The 20,711-nt window shown below is 35.1% G+C and overlaps 1 protein-coding gene across 2 annotated transcripts; it reads left to right on the plus strand.

The window, feature by feature from the left end:
• Positions 1 to 686: 686 nt before the first annotated feature.
• SLC7A2 (solute carrier family 7 member 2) lies at positions 687 to 16,691 on the plus strand. 2 transcript variants are annotated; one of them, XM_062493534.1, is made up of 11 exons: positions 687 to 1,071; positions 2,308 to 2,463; positions 5,435 to 5,600; positions 5,941 to 6,077; positions 6,734 to 6,956; positions 9,418 to 9,557; positions 13,288 to 13,390; positions 14,591 to 14,790; positions 15,079 to 15,245; positions 15,839 to 15,947; positions 16,513 to 16,691. In XM_062493534.1, exons 1-11 carry the CDS (start codon positions 696 to 698, stop codon positions 16,689 to 16,691), a joined length of 1,956 nt encoding a protein of 651 aa, XP_062349518.1. In that variant the 5' UTR covers positions 687 to 695. The 2 variants fall into 2 exon arrangements, with proteins under 2 accessions (XP_062349518.1, XP_062349517.1); XM_062493533.1 differs by lacking the exon at positions 9,418 to 9,557 and adding an exon at positions 9,963 to 10,099 and having other exon boundaries at positions 696 to 1,071.
• Positions 16,692 to 20,711: the final 4,020 nt, after the last annotated feature.

The following is a 20,711-nucleotide window of genomic DNA, read 5'->3' on the forward strand; positions in this document are numbered from 1 at the left end:
AAGACAAACATCAGTTTGGGAAGATGACAGATGGTATTGCTTGATTCTTACCAAACTCTTAGCCATCAGCAATGCAATTTAAACAAATGCATAAAGACAGAACTTGTACATTAATGTTGCCTTTTTAAAATACTCTAAATGTATAATAGCATATAATATATATAAAAATATATAATAGCAAATTTTAAAGGCAAAAAGTATGTATTTGAAGACAAAAGAACATTGAATTGGTGCTGTCAGAATAATGTATTTTAAACTTTTGCTGTTTATAGTCTTAGCTTTAGATCACAAAGCCCCTTATTTATATTGGTGTTGATTCTTATCTTAAAAGGCTCTATAATATATAAGATAATAGGCCATTTCTGTTTTAGAAGTGGTTAAGAAGTGTCCATAAGCAGGTAATTAGAAATATTTTCTTCTCTTTTTATGGCAATGTAATAAACCTAAAGATAATGGATCTCTTTCCCTGGGGACATAAGTGCTACATATAAAATTAGGAATGGTGTATCCCAAATTTGCTTCCTGGGGAAAAAGCACATGCCATCTTATTTAATGTCACAAAACAGTGTGAATTTATTAGTACTTGTCATTACAGTTCTTCATGCAAATACTTTTTCCCATTGTTTTTCACCAGAGTCTACACTACCTTTTTCATACTGGAATAATTTCCTTAATTTCAGAGCTCTACATCCAGCATGTTACCCTGTGGACCAGCTCTGTCCTTTATTCGGTGTCTGGTGCGGAAGAAGAACATTGGTGGCGAAAGTCTCGAGGACACCAAGCTGTGCCGATGCTTATCAACACTGGATCTTATAGCCCTGGGAGTAGGAAGTACCCTTGGTGCTGGTGTTTATGTCCTTGCTGGAGAAGTAGCCAAATCCAATTCTGGACCTAGCATCGTTGTTTCTTTCCTCATTGCTGCCCTTGCATCTGTAATGGCAGGTCTCTGCTATGCCGAGTTTGGTGCTCGTGTTCCCAAGACTGGTTCTGCTTATTTGTACACTTACGTTACAGTAGGTGAACTGTGGGCTTTTATCACTGGCTGGAACCTCGTTTTATCATATATTATAGGTAAGCATAAGAACAAACACTGTCCCAGGGGTTTCTGAGACACCAGATACAAGATGCAGACTTAGGGCTGCTCTTCTTTTCTGTCTGTACATTTAGCTACTATTTCTTTTTAGTCCTGCTGAGATGAAATAGCCAAATTAATTTGCTTAGGTTATTTCCTTTGTGCATCACCACTGCAAGCAGGTTTTTTGCAAGATATTTTTGTAACAATTTGATGTATGAACCACATACCTTATATGAAGATTGTGTCAGACAATTCAGTGGTGATGCACAAGAAGAAACAGCATTTATTTGCCATCTTTGGTCAGCAAAAATAATTTCAGTAAAATCAATAAGCATTTTTTTTTCCTGAATATACACAGCAAGGACGTTTACAGGGACCCTGCCCTAGTACCTTACAGGAAAGTCACAGTGTTTAAGTACTAACTTGCTACTATATCCTTGTGCTAATTAAGTGGTGTTCTATCAGGTAATCCCATAAAACACCAAGTTGACCTGACTTGAATAAAATCAATGCTTATGTGGCAGATAGTCAAAAAGTTATTTTAGTGCTTCAGCAGAAATAACAATTTTGGATTTAAAAATTATTTCTCCCAGAGGAATGGGTTCCAAACTTCCATTATATTGTGTATGAGCATGCCTAGCTTTAGATGCGTACCTACAGGATGGTTACTCAAATTATTATAAAACTGATGTTCCCCAGTATTGTATTAAAATGTATTTAATGAGAAGAGAGTTATAAAAATAGGATTGTATTCGGCCATGCACTCTTTACCACAGGAAAGTATTAATTTTAAGTACAGACTCTAGTAACATACATCTTGCTAGTAATTTTCTTTTTCTTTCTTTTTTGCTTTACTTACAGGTAGGCAAACTTTCTTTCCTGTTCTTTCTTAAAGTGCTTTCTTACATTACTTTTTATTGTTTAATATATATAATACTGTAATTCTAGAAATAAGCTTCTTCCAGGATCAGACATAAATGACACAGAAATAATGTCTCCAATATTTTGGGAATAAATGAGGCAAAAGTTTATATACTTTGGTTCTAGAAAACTTTTTACCATTTAACAAGCAAAATTTTTAAACATTAAAATTCTTCAGCAGAACAAACATCACAGGCTCTGCTTTTTAAAATACAAGTAACAATAGGTTTAGTGTTGTTTCTTTTTCAGTAGAAGTATCTGTATACCACTGTATGGATGTAAAAGCCTAAACATGCATATGTTTTATGAAGGTACTTCAAGTGTAGCAAGGGCCTGGAGTGGCACCTTTGATGAACTTCTTGGAAAACAGATTGGTCGTTTCTTCAGCGCCTACTTCAGAATGAATTACTCGGGGCTAGCAGAGTATCCTGACTTCTTTGCTGTGTTCCTTATACTACTTTTATCAGGTAAGACAATATATGCCTTAATTTATGGTGGTTGTGACATTTTACAGTTAAAAGTCCTAAAATTCAGGGTTTTGCACCAGAAATACCTTAAGGAAGTTCAGAGGCACATTTTGTACTGGCACAATGGCTCCGTGAATCAAATGCATGTAATCAAATTTTAACATGCACTCTCTTCTCTAGAAACTCAGATATGAACTAATCACTTGTAAGTACTTTTTTTTATAAAACCCATGATACAGATTGATGGTAACAGGAAAATTACACAGTTCCCTATGTTTTCATGGCTTTATCACCTATAAATGCTTTCAGACTGGCCTTGAGGTTAAGCTCTGCCATTTGCTGATGTGGCCTCCTTAAATTATATATTGTGCACGTAGTGGGCATTTGTAAGGGGGGGGCCTCCATCGAAATTGTTCACTCATTTGGTATATATTAACATTCCCCTTTTTCAGTCTTCAGTTGCTTATCCTAGAGTTTGTCTGCCCTAAAGGGCACCTCAAGGTACTTATATGGACTGACAGACCAGTTTGAAACCTGAGTAAACCTTTCCGGTCTACCCTTCCAAGACCTGTTTTTTGTCTTTACTCATGCATCATGCTTTTAAGTTGCAACGCTGACACTAGTTACATGCTATTTGAGAGATCAGAAAGTTCAAAAATACTGCAGCATCTTTCTATATTTGCATTTATCAATTATTTACCACATGGAAATTTTCCTACTGCCACTGGGAATGAAGGAAGCAGGAAGTGTACTCTAAAGTGTGCTGTTTTGTTTTCAGGCAATACTAGAAGCATTTCAGTATTTAGTAGAGGTCTTACCCATATCTCATACACTTGTCATATTTGGTCTCTGGATTAAACCAAAGCAAGAGCTTTTCTTCTCTGGAAAGTGAAACTAATTTATATGTATATAACCTGTTCTCTGGTTCTCTTGTTCTGAGCAGGGCTTTTTTTGACACAGGAAAACATTTCTGTTCTACCTACTGCTAGAATGAGTGACCAGTGCATCTGAAGATATATTAGGTCTCTGTACATAAAAGAATGGCTTCCTATACTTAGGAAGATCTGGGAGTTGACTTGACTAGGTTTAGTCCAGCATCCTGCCATGTTTGTAGCTCAGAATTGTCTATAGGACCGGTTCAGGCCTTTGTGTCCTCAGGAGTGTTGGGAATTAATGTGGAAAATAACTGGAACAGACCTTTCCCCTCTTCCAGATAAAGGAGGGAAAAAATAACACTCTGAAAAGCAGAGCATTGAAATTCCACAAACCAAACTACACAATCCTAGTTTAGATGCTGATGTCAATTATGTTTTCTCCATTGCCATTGGTGCTTCAGAACATAAGAATTAGATGTTCTTGAAAAAAGATGAAATGTTTCCCTGTTGTTCATCACTGCTTCTGAGTTTTCAATTGTGTCCTGTCTTTTCATCCCTACTACAATCATTCCATCTTCACTCCTTTCACATTTATGCTGCAAATTGCCTCTCCAGGTGTCTGGTAAGATGCCAAACCCTCAGTGATTGAAGTGGGTGGAATTCCCCACTGCTGAAAGGAGGGGCAGTGTGGATGGCTCAGGACTTTGTAGGCTGAGCATGATACAGTAATTGGATTGTGAGCTGTGTAAAGCTGAATCATAGGAGTAGCAGGTGATGTTTTACAAAAAAATGTTATGTGCTAAGCACAAGGGAAAGTACACAGAAATCTGGGGTGGTTTTTTTGTTTTGTTTTGTTTGTGGGGTTTTTTGTAGGTTTTTGTTTGTTTGATTTTTGGGGGTTTTGGAGGGTTTTTGCGTGCACTTTTTTGTTGTTCTGTTTTGTTTTGTTTTTTTGGACAATGAAAAGACTTTAAAAATGCACATATTATGATTCATACTGCATTAGACTGATTGAGACACTGCCTTTTTGGGAAAAACTGAGCTGAAGAAAGCATACATCTATTTCAAGAAAAATGTCATTGGTGAAGAAAAGCTGAGCAGCTCATAAGATAATTTCTGTGTTCTGATAAGATAGCAAATATCTCATTAACAGACTCAGAAACTTTGTAGACATTATTTTGAGTGGCTTAAAATTTTCAGACTTAATCTCTAAATAATGAGGGAAAGTATGTACGTGATATTAGTGGAAATGCTTAGAGAACAAAGGACCTGTGAAAACTTTCCAGTTGTATTTAATTTTTCCTGATCTGCTCACTGCCTATTCCATTAAACTGCTAACACTTTAACACTTAGAATTGTTTAAAATCTGATGATAAAATAAAATTCCAATGTAATAACTTTCAGATTGTTTAAATGCTCTATTCTGTAATCTAAAGCCACATGTATTTCGCATCTGACTGTATCCTAGAATCTCTATGCATTAGTATTACAAACAGGAGGTGTGCATTTCTTTTACAGCTTTTATTAATGAACAAGAAAATGGGACTTACTCTGATGGATGTGCCCTGAAAAATGTAGAATCAATCAATTAATTTAATAATTGTGCTTCTTTTTTTAATCTAACAGATAATTCTTCTGTAAAGAATATATTCTACCAGTCTGTTTTTACAAAACAGAGAATTCTTGTAGCTACTTTTACTCCATGGCATAAAACAGAGATATGGATTGGCATCTCAGAGAAGTAAATAGTAGCCACTGCTAAAAATACTTTTAAAGTATTTAAAGAAGAAGCTTTCTCTTTTGTGCTTTCCAATATATTTGCCCATTGTCATGCTGTTAGAGAGTCTAGCAAATTTGTGATAATACTTTTATAAAAATATGGTGATGGTTTTTCAATATGATTCACAGTACTTGCATATACACACACACACACACATATAGATATACATCTCTCTCTCTCTCTCTCTCTCTCTCTCTCTATATATATATATATATATATACCTACTTTTATATATATACCTACTTTTACCTCTTTCAAATGCTATTTTATTAGTATAATGGGCCATTCACATCTATAAAATATTTTTCCTTTACAGGTCTTTTATCTTTTGGAGTAAAAGAGTCTGCGTGGGTGAATAAAATTTTCACTGCTATAAACATCTTGGTCCTACTCTTCGTTATGGTTTCTGGTTTTGTGAAAGGTGAAGTTGACAACTGGAAGATAAGTGAAGGATATCTCAGAAACCTTACTGCAGCAACAGAGTAATTTTTAAAAATCTATTTACTTGCTCATATTCCAGGAAGTTTTCTCTTACACATGCTTTATTATAAAAAACACTATTAGTGTTTAAATATGTTTTGTCACAAACTTCAAAGCAAGTAAGATGATAGTTACTTGATTCAGATATTTTTCCTTTTGCTGTTACTATTTTTCTTACAAGCTTGGACATAAAAATGTCATTTAATGTAATTTTTAAAGCAGACCTCTGTCATGATGAGAATACTTAAAACATTTTTTTCAGAGTTCTAGGGTAGGAGAGTGCATGTATTTATCCTTCCAATAATGGGGGAAAAATTTCTGCTGTATTTTTGTTCTTTATAGGAACCGCTCATCCTATGAAAATGTGACAAGTATGTATGGTAGTGGTGGCTTTATGCCATACGGTTTCTCAGGAACATTGGCTGGTGCTGCAACCTGTTTTTATGCTTTTGTTGGATTTGACTGCATTGCAACAACTGGTATAGTATTTATATGTGTGCATATGTATGTTTAACATGGGGAGATTTTTGCAGGAAAAAAACCCCAAAGAACCACAAACAGTATAATAATCTGTCTTCTCTTCTTGCTTTGCTTTCTTCCAAACCTCTTTCAGTCAATGTAGAATGAGTCTAAGTTCATTCCTGAACATGGCAATCTTTCTGGGAAGGAGGAGGTTCTGTTTATTTTATTCCTGCTCTAATGAAATGATTGTTGCTTTGTAAGTCTGGAAAGTGCTTAGTATACAATTTTTCTGCTCAAATAATATTAATCACCTGCTCACTTTTACAGTTCTCTGACGTAAGGTGTCTTTCCTAATGGCTGATAGGGAATGAGTATGTTGAGTACATTGGAAGGGTAGGTGAATAACTAAAAATTGTGGGCTTGGAGTATTTGAATATACAATTTTTTTTATGACCTTTAGTTTACCACTATTTAAATGCTATTTCTGACAACAAAATACTGAGTTCTGTTCTGTGTGTCTCAGTTTATTTTACTCAGGTTTTTAAAACTTCTTTTACAGATATGATTTCCATGACTTAGATTAACAAGTGATTTGTCTTTGATGCTATTCTTAAAGCTAAGGGAGAAAATTAGTACAAATTTTTGGTGGGGCATTTTCTTTTCCTTTTTTCAGGAGAAGAAGTCAAGAATCCTCAGAAAGCCATACCCATAGGAATTGTGGTGTCCCTACTTGTCTGCTTCATGGCCTATTTTGGGGTTTCAGCTGCACTGACACTTATGATGCCATACTATCTGCTAGATGAGAAAAGTCCTCTGCCAGTAGCATTTGAATATGTTGGATGGGGTCCTGCTAAATACCTTGTAGCAGTGGGATCCCTCTGTGCTTTGTCTACGAGGTAAAGACATTGAAATACTAATTCTATTGGGAAAAGCTGATAAATAATATATTACATTTATATATATGTTCATGTGTTCATTTTGAAGGCTCAGTCAATGCAAAGAATTAGCAGTAAGTATTATAAGCAAGTCTTAAGCTGGTCTAAATGACAGTTGTTGTGTTAATTTAAGTTCCTTTTTTTAAAAAATACCTGAACTGTTATTGAACTCTACCTCTTTGGTAGAAGCTTATTACACCAATTTTTTTAATGTAAGTATTTTTAAACATATGACCTGCAAGTTATCTTTATTAACTGACAAAGTAAACCCCACCCATTTATCCTTTTTCACTGTCCATTCCCAGTGACTCAGTAGCTTTATGGGCTCTGTGTATTTGCAGGCAAAATTGAAGACATAATTAATTAGCTCCACTCCTCATCTTCATTGCCTGTCTCTGTTTTCCTCCAGGAGCTAGTCTGTCTTCTGACATCACCCTTTCCTGTGTTTTCTGTGTGGGTATTCGAGATGTAGATTATAGCTGTGAAAATATTATAATTTATTCCCCTCTGTGAAACTGTGAATGTAACCTTAACATATTTTTTGATTAAAAAGATCGTGGAGGGCACAATATATATTAGTGTGTGTTCTAATATATTACACCCCAATTGTAATATGATGCAAACACTTTAATAAAAAAGAAAATTGCTTGATACTTGAATTTAGGGATAGAAAAATGCTGATGCCAGTCTTTTACCTGACTTTGTGTAGGTAAAGAATCATTTCCATGCACTTCAGTGGTAAGAACACTGGCTTCCTTCCCACAAAGGAAAACAAGTTGCCTGTGGAAGTACTAGTACTAACAGCACTTCAACATAGCCCTGTAGGCATTAGCCTGAATATAGGTTTGTTGACTGTGGGCAATGGTTTAAAGGAACATTTAGATGCAGGAGGGAATAGAAACATGAAGCAGCTCCAGAAAGACTAAAGGAAATGTAGGACTGACTGAAGAATGTCCCAGTTACACAGTTCATCCTGAGATTATAGTTATCTTCCATATAGCTGACATGGTCCCTTCGGGTTGGAAGGTTTCATAGATTTTTTCTTTACTTTGATATGTAGTAGCAATTATGTATAAGAAACTAGATTAAAGAAATTAATACTGGAAAACAAAGTGAACTGGTATGGTAAGAATACCTTTTTAGAAATTTGAACTGCTGGTCTTTTTCCAGGGTATTCTGAAGAATTATATTTACTCCTGTGGAGGGATTAATCTTTCAGTCTGTTGACTGATGGTAGTTTAGAACAAAACAAAGGAAACTGTGTTTCATGTTCCTAAGTTTAGAGGTACAATTAATAAAAAACATTGGGATTAATTGCTTTTGGTCTTTACAGTTTCCTTTTACTGGGCTATGTCATGAACTTGTTTCACCGGGGTAAAGATGTTTATTAATATTGCCATTATGTATGCCAGTGCACTTAAAGAAGTGTAGGATAAATGAACTGTACAAAGTTAAATACCAAAAAACTTCCTGGAATTTTTTTGAATGTACCACCTTTGCAGAAGGTGCACTCATATATCAAAATCAGTTCATTTGCAATAAAACTTCTTTCCTGTCTACCCTTAATACTTGTGTCCCACAAGCGTTACTGGATGTACATAGCACTTGTGGAATGTAAGAGCTGTGCCTTCTTCAACTGATACAGTTGTTTCTCTCAAGTATGAAAGGAAATTCTTCACCTGGTTAAAAACATGTGTGCTTGCTGCAGAGTTATACTGGCTGTGATTTCGCCTTTTGTTTTCTTAATTAAAAGTATTTCTCTTTGAGGGAAAGAAACCACATAATTTAAGAAGTATGTTTAAGAGCTTCAAGTTATCAATAGTTTAAAAGCTTTATATGTTCTGCTAATAACAAATCTAAATTAATTAGCTCTACTTCTTTAAAAAAGAAGTCTTAATGCAGCTTGCCTAGAGGTGCTTTAATCAAAAGAATTAATCTGCCCAAGTACACTTGTATGGTGCTTACTTTGAATTATCGTTAATCAGCAGACTTACATGGAAATGTAGAGTGTAAGGGATTTTGCTTATGCATATTTATTTGCTGCTGCTGACTGACAGACTTTCTCAGGAATACTAAAGCTTAATTGCATTGTTAGTGTGATCTGGAACATGTTCCTGGTCCATTAACACCCAAGAACTACAGTGACGGCAAGGGTTATCTTGCTAATCTGGATTCTGTCTGATGAAGCAATTTCATTACCTAAATTAATTAAATAATAATAAAAAAATCAACTTTGCAGTTAAAAAAAAATCTATTTGTGTCTGATCTGTAGTACCTTGGGCTATGGGGCTTTCTGGTTTTGTCTTACAACCATACAGTTTGTTTCTATACATGCCATTAATTAACATTTTTTATTTTGTCCATGAATACAACTCTGCATGAATTGTGTTTGCCATGTTGCATGTGTTTGCTTTTTACTCAGTCTTCTTGGATCCATTTTCCCAATACCACGTGTAATCTATGCTATGGCGAAGGATGGGTTGCTTTTCAAATGTCTAGCTCAAATCAATTGCAAAACGAAGACCCCACTAGTTGCTACTCTATCGTCTGGTGCAGTAGCAGGTGAGACTAAGAGTTGATCCTTGTAAAGAAAGGTGCACTGCTAAACACGTTGCATATATGGAAATAAACCACTGTTGTGCAGCTTTGATTTGCTTTGGATTGAAATGATCAAATCTGCTTGTTGCTAGGTAGTCTACCAGTAAAGCTTTTCTTTACCTCTGCCAAGATTTTTACCTGTTGTTTATCTCAAGTGCTTTCAAAGCCTAGGGTCAAAATAAACAATAACCCAAAACCAAGAACATCAGTCGACCAAACAAAATCCCAAGAGCAGCAACACAGAGCCTAAGCAAAACTATACCTAAACCCATTAACTCCTCCAAGCTTTCTTTTTGTGTAGTTGGGTTTACCAGTAAAGCATTGTGCTTTTAATAACCTGTACTTGAACTGTACATTTTTCTGTTCTAGTCTTCTCGGCTCTATGTTCCCTTTGCCCCGAATTCTGTTTGCCATGGCACGTGATGGTTTACTCTTTAGTTTTCTTGCCAAAGTGAATAAGAGGCAGGCACCAGTTTCTGCCACCTTGACAGCAGGGGTCATCTCTGGTAAGCTCTCAAAGCCCGTGTTACTTAAAGCTCAGATTTAAACACTCTATGCACGTGCATGGTACTTTATATTTTGAAAAGGGCTGCTTGTTAACTTCCCTTGCATGTACAATGGGAATAAAATTACTGAGTAATCAACGGGTATAAGAACTCCAGATCAAGCCAATCATGGTGGTGGTGATGGCCTTAATGTCACAGAATTCAATTTTTAATTTATTTCTTTTTAATACATTAACCCCCTGTATGGTGAATAAACTTGTTACTTAATCTGAGTCCCTTAGGCTGATGCTCTACTGACAGGGCTTCCGTGTCTGATGTGCACCTATTTATCTATAATGGGGGAAAAATAAATGTCACTTTTTAATTATAAGATATAAGGAAAAAAATTACATTTGCAGCAGGATCAACTTTTGTGTAAACTACAAAGATTTTTGAAATGTCTTCCAAAGAAAATGGTTGTTGTTTTATAGGCTTACCAAGTTGTGGTTGAGGGGCTTGTTTGTGTTGGGGGCTTATGTATCTGTACATATATGTATATACATACATGCCTACATATATTTTACCAAAACAGTATTTTGGGAGCCACTGCCAACTCCTAATGTAAATTCTTAACATACAACTCTTTCATTTTTGTTCATACTTCTTGAAGAAGTACATATAGCTGTGCCCAAATTTCATTGTCATTTTAGTGGGATGTCTAATCACCCAGGAAAACTGGAAGCTTTAGAAGTATTTAGCTCAAAGGCAAATACATATTTTTTTAAGTAATTCAAATATCAAATATATGCCTTAGAACTTTCAGCAATCTTGGTTAAAATTAATCTCAAATAAGAGGTTCAGGAATGAGACTAAAATATTTTTATTTATAATCAGGATCATCCTCAAGATGCCATGAGACTGGAACTGCTCACACTGCGTACTTGACAATAATGCAGAAAAGCACAGTCATTGTCCAGATAGTTCCCCCATTAAGTATTATTATCAGTTCCCTTTTCTTTGGTCAGAGTACTAATAGATTGCATAGCATTAATTTTGTTATTTCAACTTTATTTTATTTGAATTTATGTTACTGGCATATTCTTCTGTAAGAATTTGGAAGTGAAGTTTTGTGGGTTGAAATCAAGATCTTTATGTGAAATCACAGTAATGATGAGAAGAAAGAATAGTGTGTAACCCAGCTGGTAAAGTGATTGATACAGTTATACAGCCCTGCCTGTAGATCTGCCGCAGCTGACATTGGACTGCTTTTAGACAGTCTGAGGAATTTGGTGCATCAACAGCACACTGGAATACATCTTTATCTACTGCTGGAGAAAGAGTAATTTCTTCTTCTAATTTTTTTTTTTTAATCCATATTTGGTAATTTGTGGTCGTAAATAGTTTTGACAGAATAGCTATGTATATATGTGGCAGCTTATATTTCTGGCCTTTCTATGCATTTGTAGCATGAAGAGTTTTACAGCTGTACGAAATGTTAAGGAGATGAGATGTTTAATTAAGGTTATCAAGGCAAGACTACAGCAGAGGCAACTGTCACTTGTTATTATGTGACTGACCTTTTCACAGGAGGTGATCACCATGGCAGACCTCTGCACATGGCAAAACGTTATGGTGTCACTCGAGTTTCACCATAAATGGACCTACCCTTTTCTCTTAGGGTAGAATTAAGAGAGGTAGAAAAGAAATACTCTGCCTTTTTTATTTTTCTCTTAGTAGAGAAGAACTACTAAGAAGAAACTTGCAGGTATTTTTCACTTTGTTTCCAAAGATAAAGAATATCTAGGCTACAGAGTAGCCTTTTGAAGCTGGGATTAAAAATTAAATATAGCTACTGTACATGAGGTCTGTTCTTCCTCAGCTTTGCTCTTTAGAGCATAAAAAGCAGAGAGGTATTCAAAAATCTACACTGCAAATTGTGTTTTTGGATTTAGGAACGTCCAATCCCATTAAAGAAAACAGGATAGTCTTTCTTAATTGGAAAAAGAGACTCCCATATTATATAAAAATTCTGTAATCCAGCAGTTTTATTTTCAGAAAATCATATTTTGCGTCCTCCTTTAGGATCAAATACCAGGGGAGTATGTGTCCATGTGTTTGTGCACCTATGTAGCTGTCTACAAATACATTAACGAATGCATACCTTAAACATTAAATATAAATATTTTGAATATAGAATAATTTCGGTGTGCATATACACAGTGTATAAAGACTGCATTTAACAGTTTCTTTTGATGTTGAGATTACTGATGATTCAAAAAATCTGCACCTCAAAAATATTAATAAAATACAAATAATTTAAGAGGCTCTTTGAGCACATGTATTTGATATCAATTTGAATTAGCTTTTCATTTACTGATAGCTTCTCCTAATTTCTTTATAAATAATGTGTTGCTGTGTGCAAACAGCATAGACAAAAAAAGGTATTCCAGAATCTTCAAATGAATGTGGCATTAGTTTTTATAAACACAAAATTTCTATAACTACATCCACTGTCATGGAAGTTTCTGACTCTGAGTCCAGTGCTTATAAGAATATTAATTCTTGAGAGATGTTTATGGTAGTGTTCCTGAAGGTGAGTTGAAAACTATTTCTAGTGAGATAACCATTAAAAGAAACAAACCCACAAAACTGTTTTATTTGAGACAACTTCTGAAAGTCCTCTTCACACGGTGCTCTTTCCCAGCTCAGCAGGACTTTTGTATTACAATGACTTTTTCTGTTTGGCAGTGGGATCCGTCCTTTCGTCTTTGGTGAGATTCTGCTGCAGGATCTGAACTTCATTCTATAAAAGTGTATTTTTAATATGGCCTAAATTCAACAATATGGGTGGAAATGCTTATATCCGAATAAGTCCAATATAAGTGTTTGATTATGCAGCATGGCTGTATAACACATCAGTGCCTATCTATATGAATGAGATTCCCAACTGTAGGGAGTTAGGTTTGGAATGATACCAGTAGCTTAAAAGATGTGGTTTTAAGGATTATCATGATTTCACTCATATTGCTGTCAGTAAAACAGTAAGTTGTACTGCAGACAGATTTTAAAATCTTAGTTTAGTATATCTTTAACCCTAAGTGCCAAGATTAATATTAGACTTGATGATCTTAAACTTCTTTCCCAGTGTCAATGATTCTACAATTCTATATAAATCTCATGGAATTTTTTCCATTTCTTTTCTTTTTTAGCTGTAATGGCATTTCTGTTTGACCTAAAGGCTTTAGTGGACATGATGTCTATTGGTACACTTCTTGCTTATTCACTTGTGGCAACCTGTGTCCTCATTCTTAGGTGAGCCAAAAACATCGTTTGTATTCTGCTGTGGGTTTTTTTTTTTTTTTTGGTTGGTTGGTCAGTAAATAAACTGTAAATAAATATGTACAAGACATGTTTTTTGTTAGATTGCCAGTAGCTGTAAGCATATAAATGGTTTCTAAGAAGTGGTGACTCCTCAAAGAAAACAATGGTATATTGTTACATAAGTATAGCAGTGAGTCAACTTGAAGCTTCTGGTGAAATCTAGACACCTATTATTTGCCAGAAGAAGTATTGGTCCAAGCATTAGTCCCAAAGGTACTAAATCTAAGCCTGAGTACAGAATTCAGTGAATGATACTTGTGTATGAGTACAGTCTATGCTGAACATTAGGCATATTGCATTTTGGGGACTATATGTGAAAGGGTTGGATGTTCTAGGTGGTTCACAGGATGAACAAATTCATGTAACTGCTTTGTATTATCCTAGTCAGAACTATAGACCAGACAAGTGTTTTAAGATGTGGTAGCCTTAGAAGAGAGTGCAAATATCTCTCAATGAGTGAGATTATAAATACTTCTCAGTAAAACTCTGGTCATGTTTATAAAGCTATGGAATTATATATTGCTAGCTACAGCTCACTTTAGCATGTATTGCTCTTTATAGTTTAAAAAGTCAGCCTTTATTACTTAAGGCTAAGTAATTAACTTTGAAAAGTGTAACAGCTAAATTCAGCTCAAATTCATTGTTGCAAAAATTTACACTTTGAAAGAGAAGCTTGTTCTATTTTAGAAGGACTCCCCATATATATTTTTAAAAATGCACTTTAAAGCTAACTAAACAGGTATCAATTTTCAGTTAACGCCAGTTAGAAGCCTCTTATAGTATAGGAAGCAAGTCAGAAACAAAATCCCTTACTCTTTCCTTGCTGTCCCTTGCTGACCCTGTCCCTTCTTTCTGTACAGGACTGGTCATTTATCTGAGTTATTGGTGCATTCACGTAGCTTAAAAAACTGCCAAAAAAAAAATCTCCAACCGAACCAATCCAAAAAGTGAGATGCCATAGTGTTTTTATATATGATAGTGACTAATAATGTTGTTGCAGTGCAGTTATAACTTGGAAAATTCTAATGCTCTACTATAAAGAATTTAGTACTTCAGTACATTCCTAGAGTCATATTGCTTCAAATCCAGAAGTATGCTTAATGTTTTTTTATTATTCTGTTTTATGCATAGGTACCAACCCACCTATGAGGAACCAAAATACTCTCCAGAAAAAGCAGCTCTGGCTGCAGCTGAAAGGGAATCTGCAGTAAGTGAGTCACAGATAAACATGATAGAAGAGAATCGCTTCCGTCCTCAGGCCTTGATTAATCCATCCAGTTTACCAACTGAGCAGACTGCAGCTATAGTTAACTTCTTAGTGGGTCTCTTAGGTAAGTATTTGGCTGTCCAAACTCATGTATGCATTAACATTTACAGTGGAATCTTATTAAAGACAGAATTAAAAATCCACTGGCAACATGCCTTCTTTCAGTCATACATGTGTCATTTTGTGCTTTTATTCTTCTTGAATTGATCTAATCTGTATTCATTTTCATTTAATTAAGCATATTCATAAAAACAGTATATGTTGGAAGCTTGCTATCACTCTTCTTAAAAGTCACTTTCTCTTCAACACAGAGATTAAGTGACCTATTTCTGTAATTTTGTTTTCCATACAGCTTGCTTGATTTGTGGCTTGAGTGTCCTCATTACATATGGGATTCATTTCATTGTTGCCTTGGAGCCCTGGAGTATTGGCCTTCTTGCTTTGTTGGTGATATCCTTCATAGTTACCATTCTTCTCATCCAAAGGCAGCCTCAGAACCAGCAGAAAGTAGCCTTTATGGTGAATTACTTATTTTCTATGTTATGCTCTAATGAGAGCTTTGGATGGATTCTAATGAGTGGGAAAGAGAACTTAAAAGCTGGAAAACAAGCCAGAAACTGATGAGTGTACAAGCACTAGTCTGTGTAATCTACAATCCTTTGGATCTAGTACAGAGTATAAGTCCTTCCATTATGCACTTCTACTTATGTTTTAAGATCAGTTATTTTAATGGAAATAATGAAATATAGTGATGAACATCAAAGAATCTGGTGGAGCTGGGGGAGCATTTCAGAGCAAGAGAGAGAGAGAGAGAGATTATTTTTCAGCTGTAAAGACAGGAATTTATTAGTATATGTCTCACACAAACTGCCAAGTTTTTCTATAGCCTTAGAGAATAGTTATTAAAAATAATGTATTTCAAAAGTTTAAGATCTGTAGAAACTTTTGGGTAAACCCAGTGAAAATTTCACTACATTACAACAGCAAAAAAAAAAAAAAATTCAATTGCTTATTAGTGATTACACATGACCTCGGGTTTGTGTTACATATCTGAAGTGCGACATGCAAAAAAAGTTATGTTTAATACAAACATATTAAATATTTCCTTTTAGGTTCCACTATTGCCATTTTTGCCATCATTCAGCATACTGGCAAATATTTACTTGATGGTACAATTAAGTGGAGAGACTTGGATGAGATTTAGCTTTTGGATGTTACTTGGTATGTACTTCTGTTGATTTCAGTCACTTCATACACTAGAACCATGATTCCCATCTTAGAACATTTTTTTCCTTCAAATATTTGAAAAAAATCTCTGTGATTTAATAAAAATCAGCTAATATTTCTGATAAAAAGGAAGAGCATGCTTCAGAAGAAGTATTGGTATGCAGTCAAAATTACAAATACAGTTTTTAGGTAATAGGAAGAATTCCACTAAACCATGATTTTTTTTCTAGTACATATAGACAAAATTATGCAGAAATGTGCTTGTAACAAGTTTCTTCCCAGTATACCAGTCTGTCGTCTTTTAGATGCAGGAAATGGTATTAATTCTATCTAGACATAAATTAGGGATAATAGTTTCCATAATTTACTAGAGCATTTAATTATGCAAAAATTATGAACTGGAATTTTCTGTAGAAACAGGGAAGACCTGAATCATAAGCTCTGATTCAGATACCTGAAGAAGAATATTCTTTTGCAAAAATCTGTTCAGACAGAAATATCTACTTTTTGATGCACTACTTGCCTGACAACCCAATGAACTTTTTTTTCCTTTTGGAAGGCTTCCTCATTTACTTCGCTTATGGCATCAGACACAGTGTTGAAGGTCATCGTGGTGATGGAGATGATGATTCTTGTTCAGAAAATAGTGGGATGCAAGAAAAGAACCCAGTGGATGACCCTGAAAATGCAAATGAAAGGGATCAATTTCTTCCACATGAAAGGACAAGTGAATGTTAAACTCTGCAAACACACAAATCTTTTAAACCTTCAATTGGCATTTTACTTGCAGACTGAAATTTCAGAAGCTTTCTGCCAACATGTGCCTCTTGAAAGTGTTTACTACAGGCCTAACTGATATTTTGGACAAGCTGCTAATCCATCTTCATAATTTCAGAACTGACAGCATGGAGATTAATATTTAATTGTTTGGGTTTTTTTTAAGTTCCCTTTGGTAAGCAAAAATTTGGAGACATTGTTTGAAGTGTCATCCAAAAACACTGGCAATTATCAGACATGAAGAATTTTAGAACTGTCTGCAAGAAGTTCTGAGTATTTGACAATGCACTCTGAACATAAGTGCCTTTGATACGTTCTCCTTATCTTTGCTATGTGTTTTGGTAACAATCTAAGTTCTTTCTGTTTAAGTAACTCATGGGAGATAAATTTCATTCATACAGGCCTGGAAAGTATTTGCAAAACAAATGGTAATTGTACAGATTAGATATTTTGTAAAAATTAGAGGAGCATTTATTTATGTAAAAAGAAGTAATTGCTTATCTTTACTAATCATGACTATTAATCCATAGTCATGGAGAAGTCAAGCAGTGAAGATACTTCAAAGCTTTTTAGTCCCTCTAAATAGCATTCAAGATTTCTACTTACGTGCATGCCTGTTCTTTGAAAGACACTGTGTGTATAGAATAATAATAACAAGAGAAGCTCTTGTTTTCTGCAAAATCATCTGGGAAATAATCTATTGGTTATAGTATTGACAGTCGCAAACGTGATTCAGCAAATTTTGTGCTTTTGACTTCAGAAGGATCAGAATTTCATATGACTTAATCATTTGGACTTACTGCAACAGTCATCCAGTTTTCTTCCTTACTACTCATTTCCCCCCCTGTATTTTCTCCTTTATACATGTTCCAGAACTGATATGACTGAGATTAGCATTACACATTGCTTCTCCTAAGAAAAAATAATGCAAAAAATCACAGCTTTCTTAAAAGATGGTGGGGGGAGGGGGTTAAAAAAACAGAGGTCTGAACTTTGGAAAAAAACCTTATCAAAACAGTATTTGTGTTTCACTAAGTCTTAAATGTACGTTAGAGTAGCACTTTTTTGTGAGCCAAGCCTACATCCACTAATTCATTCATGTGGGTATGATATCTAAATGCTAATTTATGTAAAGAAACAAACTGGTGTGGCAGTGCAGGGTAAACAATTATTTTAATGCTGGTAAAACCAGAAAATGTTCTTCTTTCAACATCAGTCATATTATCTGTCAAAGGCACACAGATATTTTAACACTTCTTCTCAGCAAGGAGTAGGTTCAAGTCCCATGAAGGATTCTACAGTATGAAATAATTTTGCAAGAATATATTTACAAAAAATCCTTCCCTAGAGTAAGAACTGTCTTGGACTTTGTCATGGGGAGTTGCAGTCTGTTGCTGGTACTGACCATTGGTATTAATCTCTATTGTTAGGTATAAGAACTTTAGATGCTATGAGAGCTATGTTGTTTGATAGTGAAGAGCACCTTACTTTTTATAATAGCTGGAATTCTATGAAAAAACAAACTAAACAAAACAAAAACTAGTGAGGCTGCTTCTATCTCTCTCCTTTTTCAGAGCAATAAGTTGCTTTTTTTTTAATGTTAAAATTACTTCTTTCTCAACAACCTTAAATCATCAGCTTCAAAAAAAAGCAATTACTGTGGGAGCAAATCAGCTGTGCCCACGTGAAGATTTTTGCATGATGTCTTTGCAAGCCTACAGTGAAGCACAGCTCTTAAAGTTCCTTCCACATCTCAGCATGTGGGAAGCACAGACTTACTTTTTGCTATGGTTGTGGATGCCACAGAACAGGCCAGCCAGGCTCCCAAGATACAAACTGCTGATATTCTGTGATGTGCAAAAAGACTCCATTCCCTCCCAAGGCCATCACAGAGAAAGTACGTGTGCACACCTGTCTATGCATTTGCATGTGCCTGAAATTAGCCCATAGTGAATTTGAGGTATTGGTTAAAATAACTTCTGTATTGCACTGGACTTTTCCTTTGAAGTGATACTGCCAATATAATTAGCTTCTGACTAAAGCAAGTGCTAGCTAAAGCCTCTGGAGAGAACTAAAGGAGGTAAATTTTCTAGCTTATTTACCTGATGGATGTATCGGCACTTTGTGTATTGACAGATTCCCCTATAACTTGTATGAATATTTCTCTCCCCTTGTTAGTGAAATTAATTATTTTAAAATAGTAGAATGTGCCTCTACAAGTGTTGCTAAGACAGATGGGAGGAGCTGCAGCACCAGAACTATCCACATTACCAATGAGTTCTAAAATGAAATTAAAGCAAAGTCTTTGGGTACTCTTAGTTGCTTCAACTGCACAAAGCTTATTTATATATGTTTATAGTCATTATTAGTCAGTGGCTAAGTGAAAACAGACAAGCCAGAAGTAAGATACTTATGGCAAATTTGATGTGCATTTGTATATGCAGTCTTAAATTCCAGATGCTTTAGTGGGACTCTGCAGAAGCAAAGGACATGCCATGCTAGGCCTTACACAGGAGCTATGGATGCAAGAAATCCTGATCTTGTTTCACATTTGCTCTATCTCTGTGCTTGCTGAAAGATCAGCTGAAAGCACAAGTCCATTGGAATTAAATCGCTGTTATTTTTTAACACAGTTGTTGATATTGTCAATTGTTCTGTGCAAATAATAATGGTATGTGTTAATACAAAATACCTACTTTTGAAGGTAGCGTATTGGGTTTTTATTTCTTTTGTAGAAAAAATTCTCCTAAACTTTATTTGTTTTGGTACATTCTGGACATGCCATTAGGCAAAGGAATTATTCTTACCTACTTGGCTTTAAGAAAGTAAGCCAAAGCATATTTAACAGAGAACAAATAAATCTTTTTGTTCTGATGTACAGGAGTTATAAAACACTTCCGAATAATTCATGTTAACTGATCTTCCTATGGTACTCCAGTCCTCATTCTGCAACAGGAAGTTTTATGAGGTAACTTAGATTTCATTGTCTGTTAACATGGACAAAACTATTCTGTTAATAATAGTATGCTTTTTCCTGCACGACAAATGCAGGTTGGATTCCTGAAATCTGTCATATTGTGCTTATCTTGCCAAGTGTTAAAGCCATTTATATTACCTGCTGTTGGAGAACAAGCAGCAATCAATGTCAATAATACTGATACAGAGTTACTTATGTACTTAAGTAGGAATTGACCTCTGTCATCCAGAAACTTTGAATGATACAATGAATTTAGAGGCAAAACTTGGTAAAGCTTAAATATATATTCTGTGTTTTATTAAGTGATAAATTTGCAAGTCTAGTCACCTTTCCCCTAAAATTTATTTTTAAATACATCTATATTTTAAAAATATAAAGTTTTTAATAGAATTTTTAATAAGTGCCTATACCAATGTGCCCTAAGTGTCCTGAGGTGGTGAGAGTGCAGAAAACCTGCTTGGGACTGTGCAATTGGATATGAGGCCTTTGACACTGAGGCACATTTTTTACAGTAGGAATTTAATTCACAAGAAGGCTGGTATGTCTTACTTGCATGCATAAAAAGGAAAATGAAAGCACCTTTTTAATGCTCTTGGGCCATAATTCTTCCTAGAAACGCTGGAAAATCCGTATGAATTGCAGTATGTTCACTGAAAGCACTGAGGTTACTCAGTGTTAAGCAAATAGAAATTTTACAGAAGGAGCGGGTGGTGTTTCATATAGTATAGGATCTTTGTGTTTGTTTTTAATTTCCTGTACCTTTAGAACTTCTTTCTGGTATATGTTTTGAGGACCTCTGCACTTTTAATAGTTGGACCTTTTCAAAGACAAATATAATGCCTTTATCAGGTGCTGATCTGTTTTCCATTTGATCTTAGAAACGAAACTCCTTAACATGAGCTAAGTTGAAGGATTTCCGTGCATAGACATGCAGACATGCCTTACAAAGAGCTGTATGTGTATATATTTTTTTTATTGTCAGGTAGACAAATTCTGTTGTTTTT

Source organism: Cinclus cinclus, chromosome 5 (assembly GCF_963662255.1).
Source record: "Cinclus cinclus chromosome 5, bCinCin1.1, whole genome shotgun sequence".
Classification (NCBI taxonomy): Eukaryota; Metazoa; Chordata; class Aves; order Passeriformes; family Cinclidae; genus Cinclus; species Cinclus cinclus.

Excerpts from the sequence above, each read along its gene's own strand:
- SLC7A2 (XM_062493534.1), top strand. The coding sequence starts at position 696 with ATGTTACCCTGTGGACCAGCTCTGTCCTTTATTCGGTGTCTGGTGCGG. Across the intron at positions 2,464-5,434 it reads CCTTATACTACTTTTATCAG|GTCTTTTATCTTTTGGAGTA; the intron begins GTAAGACAATAT and ends TTTCCTTTACAG. Across the intron at positions 15,948-16,512 it reads TAGCTTTTGGATGTTACTTG|GCTTCCTCATTTACTTCGCT; the intron begins GTATGTACTTCT and ends TCCTTTTGGAAG.